Source organism: Girardinichthys multiradiatus, chromosome 1 (assembly GCF_021462225.1).
Source record: "Girardinichthys multiradiatus isolate DD_20200921_A chromosome 1, DD_fGirMul_XY1, whole genome shotgun sequence".
Classification (NCBI taxonomy): Eukaryota; Metazoa; Chordata; class Actinopteri; order Cyprinodontiformes; family Goodeidae; genus Girardinichthys; species Girardinichthys multiradiatus.
Window position 1 is genome coordinate 5,161,851 of NC_061794.1, and position 6,000 is coordinate 5,167,850.

Genomic DNA, 6,000 nt, shown 5'->3' on the forward strand with positions numbered 1-6,000 from the left:
AAAACATTACTATTAAATACATTTTGTTTTTGTACCTGATCACAGCAATAATAAGTAAATGAATAAATAAATAAATAAATAATTGAAACTAATTGGCTACCTATCAATCAAAGGGTATGTTAGGCAAAACCGGTTTATTTGTGAAATACACACAGTGTTGTAAGTTAAAAACAAATTACATTAAAGACAAGAAATATTTAAAAAAAATAATAGAAATGTTTATGCATTACATAAGTAGAAACAAACAATACAAATCTAATTTAATAGAGATTAGTTAGGGCGCCCTGTGGTTCAGTGGTAGAGCAGGAGCACCATATGCAGAGGCTGCAGTTCTCAACTCAGTGTCCTCGGTTCAATTCCCGGCCCTGGGCTATTCAAAGCATGTCTTCCCGTTTTGTCCAGCTGCTGATGAGTAAAGGTAACAAAAAAAAAAAGACTTAAATATGCTTGGTCTTTACTAGAAAACTGCAGAAAAGAATAATGTTACAACCCCTGATATTAAGGAGGTACAAGGTTCCACAGAAAGTTATTTAGGGTGGCGGGAGGGTGAATTAATTATAGACTTTAAGTGGTTGTGAAAGCTTCAATCTCCACGTATGCTTAAGTTTCTGGGATACTCTGTAGTTTTTTTTTAACTTAATTTAGTCTAGCCGAGTACTGGTCTCTAACTTTAGGACCAAGAACAATATGTTCTGTCCCATCTATAAACTGATATTGTGGAAACACTCAGGGACTGTGGTTATGTGTTGACACAGAAATGTAAAACTGTGTATCATCAACATAGGTATTGCGGATGTAGCAATTCTCTATAACCATCTGCTTGGGCAGAATCAAAATATTGAATGAAAGTGGCCTGAGAGTGGCCCCTTGAGGATTCCCGCATGTGATCTTTTTTAAGGGCTAAATTACTTTATATCGTATTTTGTCATTGCAGTTTAGATCTCATTCGTTCATTTTTATATTCCTCGTAAAAAATTTAAATTGTAAAATAACATGAGCAATGTCTGAAAATCATGACATTGCTAGCTTGGTTTGATCTAGCACAAACCAAGCTAGATCACATCTCAATGTCTTTGAAGTTTGGGATTAATTATTAATTTTAACCTCTTTTCAGATGGAATATTATAGTTACATCAATGTGCAAAAAATGCTTTTTGAATTGAAAACTAAGATGAAGACATACTCACATATTTGTAAAAGACTTATCATTAGTTTAATGCAGGTTAATAAGTTTGATCAAACTGTGCAACAGGACAAGGTGAGGCCTAGATATCATGAGAGACAGATTCGAAAGCGATTAAAATTTGAATTTACAAAATAAACAGACAATGTTCAACATGAATTATCAAAACTCCCCTACAAACACCTGATGGTGGTATTTAAACCTGTGGCAACACTAACGTTTTTTTCAATTATTTCATACTGACACACCTGACTGTTCATAGACTTATACAATAGTAGCACAATGTGTTGTGTGTAGTCAACTCACTGAGATAAAATACTGATCTGATAAACCAAAGTTGGCAAGTTCAGCCCCTCATCCTGTCAATATTTAATTACTCACACCAGTCTCAGCTACATGCTGACATTTACCTTTCAAATGAATGTACCCCAATTTTAGCCTAGATACATGTGATGATTTTTAGATGTTTTGTAGTTGTAACCAAATGGTGCTCAGTGAGAAGTAAATGGTTAAAAGGCTAAAGAACATGTTTTTAATTCCTCTGAAAGGTGAAAAAAATGGCAGTTTGATTGGACAATTTCAATTCATAGAAAGTAGATTTGACTCAAAAAATTGAGTGGGATTACAACAGGAAAAATGTTGTTTATCTTTATGGTTGGGTTTTCAGGTTGATATTGATATAAGTTACAGTGTTGAAAGGTACATTTCTTAGAACATTTTAAACTAAGTTAAGAAAAGCTTGAGCTTGCAATTTTGGTTAGATCCATCTAGGGCTGCAGCTGTGGATTATTGAAGTAATCGATTAATCTACTGAATATTTTTTTAATTAATAGATTAATCCAACAATAGATACTCTCAATAAATTAACCTACCCCAATAAACAAGTGTTTTGAACTTTTATTGCACATTCTAAATTCATTATCAATTGCAAAGACATGTAAAAAAAAATACTCAGTTTAGTGCGCAGAACATGGCATTTTAATAATAACGTCTTTAAATAAAAATAAAAAAACGAAAATGCATTTTGTTGCAAGGTGCAATTGTACAGAAATTTTTCAGAAAATGAACTATGCTTAGATGAAGCTAAAGCTATGTCACTTGAGACGTTCTGGCTAAAGCAGATTTACAGACAAAGAAGGTTTTTCATCTTAAATGCAAAGTGTATATATTTTTTGCACAGTTTTGGCTTAATTATTGCTCTGAGTCGGACATTCTTTCAGAAAATAGCATGTTTTAGAGTCTGTATACACCAGTTAAGCATGATTCGATTACAAATTTGGTTGACGATCATCACAATAATCGATTAATCATCACAATTAAGCCAATTAATTGTTTCAGCCTTGGATCCATCAGCTATCTACTATCATTTGGACAATCGTGGAACCTTTCAAATTAAAAGAGCCAGTTCTTATAGAGTAGAATTGAACAGTCTAACCACCAGTGGGGATGAAGAAGAAAATCTGCTTTCTTGTGTTTACCATCTTTAATAATGAAATACATTACATACAGATTTAAATCGAATTAAACATTGAACTGAGCAGGCCAAGTTGACTCCTTTTTAAATTTGGGACGTTCAAAACAAATAATAGCACATGTATTTGTAGCCTAATAACTAAAAATTTAAATCAGGTTTGCTGAATATTCCAGTTATTGCCATCTGTGTTTATACGTGTATAAAAGGCTGAGAACAGGAACCACTAGGGATATAAGTCTTTTCCCTCACGCTAAGACTTTTGTTCCCTATTATTATTGTTCCCAGAATCACCTGCTATTGTTTTCTACAACCCTTTATTTAATGCCTGACTGTCTGGTAATCTCTGATACCTTCATTCTCCTTTTTTAATGGCTTTTACAGATTTTAACCTTAGGTCTGTAAAACTACAAAACACACATTCTCAAATAAGACCGGAAGGCATAGTTGTATTGCTATGCACAAAATTATATGGTTAAATCTTTTTCTAAATATTTAAAATAATGCCAACCTAAGCATCTGTGTGGAATTTGACGTTTGCTGAAACAGTTTTGAAGTTTTGGTTTTTAGTTACATGTATGTTAGTGTAAATTTAGCCTGACTTGACTGACTAGTACCTCTCTGCCAGCACTATAATGTGGGTAAGATACTGACTAGTATTTCATCTGTACACTACATGACCACATTTAAAGAAAAATAAAATAAAAGCAAACAACAGTTTGACAGAGAAAGAAGGAAGTGGTAAATGGTTCCTTAGCAGTGAAGCTAAACAGAGGTTGAGATGAATTTGGTGTCCTACACCGGTACCAGATTTTAAGTGAAACTAGACCTCTTTAATTAAGGATAGATTGTAAAGGGTGTCTTAGTTTTTGCTGAAAATGTCACATCACTGTAGCATGAAGGGCACATAATCAGATCTTTTAGGATAATAACACAATCATCTATGAAGACTTTTACAGTATTACATTTAGGGTAATACAGAAAACACCTGTGTGTTTACACAGATGCACAAGACATGACGACATATGGATGGTGTTGCTGTGGTACAGTTGTCCGAAATATGTCTAGATTTCATGCTCAGCCAAGCAGACGGTCTGATGGCATTAACCACTCGTTCTTGTCCTCGTTTCTCATCCCACTTTCCACTCTCCTACCTACTTCTTGCCCCTTTCATTACTCTTTCTTTCTGTCCTTTTCCAGAGAGGCCAGAGAAGAGAGAGAACAAGTGTCCCACGCCAGGGTGTGACGGGACAGGCCATGTGACTGGCCTTTACCCCCACCACCGCAGCCTGTCAGGCTGTCCGCACAAGGACCGGATCCCCCCAGAGAGTGAGTTTGGGTTTGTCTTTTCTCTGAATGCAAACATATTTCTCAGGAGAGGACATTTCACAATGACAGAATCATAATGGCCTCTTATTTGTGGTTTAAACGGTTGTCCGAATGTCACATTTTGATTTTGGTCTCACTTAAGGGTACAACTGGGTTTTTTTTAAAGTTTGTTTTACACTCGGAGCCTTAAACATTTTGGATAGTGCAGGCTGGCAGTTCTGTGGAGCTGGATTTGGGAAATAAAGTGTTTAAGAACAAGAAAAATAAATGTATTTTACAATTATTAGTCCGATGACAAACCTCTAAATAGATTTAAATAGAAGGGCATAAAATTGTATATATTGTGTTTTTGTTTTTTTTCTAAATCTGTGATTCTTCTGCTCAGTTCTGGCCATGCATGAAAATGTGCTGAAGTGTCCAACTCCTGGCTGTACTGGCCAGGGCCACGTAAACAGTAACCGCAACACACACCGCAGGTATCCCATCTGTGCCATTGTTAATCTGTGTCATTTAAAAGCATTTCTGCAGGACAGGCTTTTGCACAGTATATTCATTTTCCTTTGAGTATTTGCAAACACATGCATGCAGGACAGCAAATGTGTCAGCCTGCATCAGTGTGATGTGGATTTATGTTGTCAGCAACTTGGTGTTGTTTTAAAATTCATTGACATTTCTGTACCTTCATTCTCCCAGTCTCTCTGGATGCCCGATCGCTGCTGCAGAGAAGCTTTCCAAGACCCACGATAAGCAGCATCTCTCTCAGCTGGGCAGCGAACACCTCAAAGGAAGTCCCAACGACAGAGTGCTGAGGTGAGTCATCAAAAAAGAATCAGTGTAGACTTTAACGTCCAAACTGGCAGGTTAAAGGTTAAAGTTCCATGTACATTTTATGAATTCTGAAATATTCAGTGATTTCTAATGGAAACTGTTAGATCTTCAAAAAGGGGTTGGGGGAGCTATTCTTAAGTAACAAAAATGAGAACTTGGAGTGTGACAAGGTTCCCTGGTGAAAATACTGACATTTCAGAAGCTCAGTGCTGTCTAATAAATTATGTTTAACGTGACACGTTGCATTTAATAGTTCCTCCAGATGCTAAATGAACACCTCCAGGAGCTGAACAAGCTACACTTGGTGCTCAAACTGTGTGACACCCTGTGGGTAGTCATTGATTCAACTTCACATCAGAAAACGTTGTTCAGTTCTGCGTAATTATTTATTTTGCAAGAGGTTCAAGCCAAATTATAACAAATAAACACTCACACTCATTTTAGGTCATTCTATTTTCTAAGAGAAAACAATGAGATAATCTCAGTCTTGATCTTCAAATTGTTCTTCAGCATATGGCTGAAAATCATTGTATAGTCTCTTCACTTGGAAGGGTAGTGTTTTTTGGCTGCCTCTGTTTTTGTCTAGGTTATTTTCTGTGTAAATTACTGAAAATTACCCTACATTTTGTTTTGTTTTTTTCTCTTGTACTAAACACGTACCAAACCAGTGATGTAAGTGAGCTAAGTGTAACTCTCAATGGAATACAGTTAGGTTTTCTTACTGGTTTTATTGGGTTTGCTAACCTACATTCCTTTCTAAATCAGATTTAGTCTCATATTAACAAATGCACATTTGATTATTACTTTGAAAGTGTAGATTAAGTAAAAATTTGATCATGTGAAATGTACTTTATGATGTTTGACCAAAAGACTGAAAGCTTTTAGGAAATCTTTGTCTTTTTGCTGTTTATTTTCTGTATTCAGGTACAAAATTAGTAACTAAGCTATTCAGTCACATTTTGATACTTTCAGAGCTCCATAAAACATCAGTATTTTGGCATTTTTGCCATGACCTTTGGCAAGTATCTATCACCTTAGCTAATGGCTAAAGGTATACTGGGTGTGGCTTGTCTCATGAGTCTTTGCTGCTCCTCTGCTGACCTTAGTTGCCACATGCAGAGATGACCAGTGTTTATGGCTCAGAATTAACAAAGTCCCACAAACAGAACAATTCTGTCACTGTAAATGT

The 6,000-nt window shown here is 35.7% G+C and overlaps 1 protein-coding gene across 8 annotated transcripts in view; it reads left to right on the forward strand.

Annotated features, from left to right (window-relative positions):
• Positions 1-6,000, forward strand: part of myt1b (myelin transcription factor 1b) — a 69,398-nt gene that overhangs the window by 39,832 nt on the left and 23,566 nt on the right. For all 8 annotated transcript variants that reach the window (XM_047368382.1, XM_047368430.1, XM_047368366.1 and 5 more), the window contains 3 exons: positions 3,855-3,983; positions 4,369-4,459; positions 4,677-4,793. In XM_047368382.1, coding sequence (XP_047224338.1) covers positions 3,855-3,983; positions 4,369-4,459; positions 4,677-4,793 — 337 coding nt within the window. The remainder of the gene's footprint in view (positions 1-3,854; positions 3,984-4,368; positions 4,460-4,676; positions 4,794-6,000) is intronic.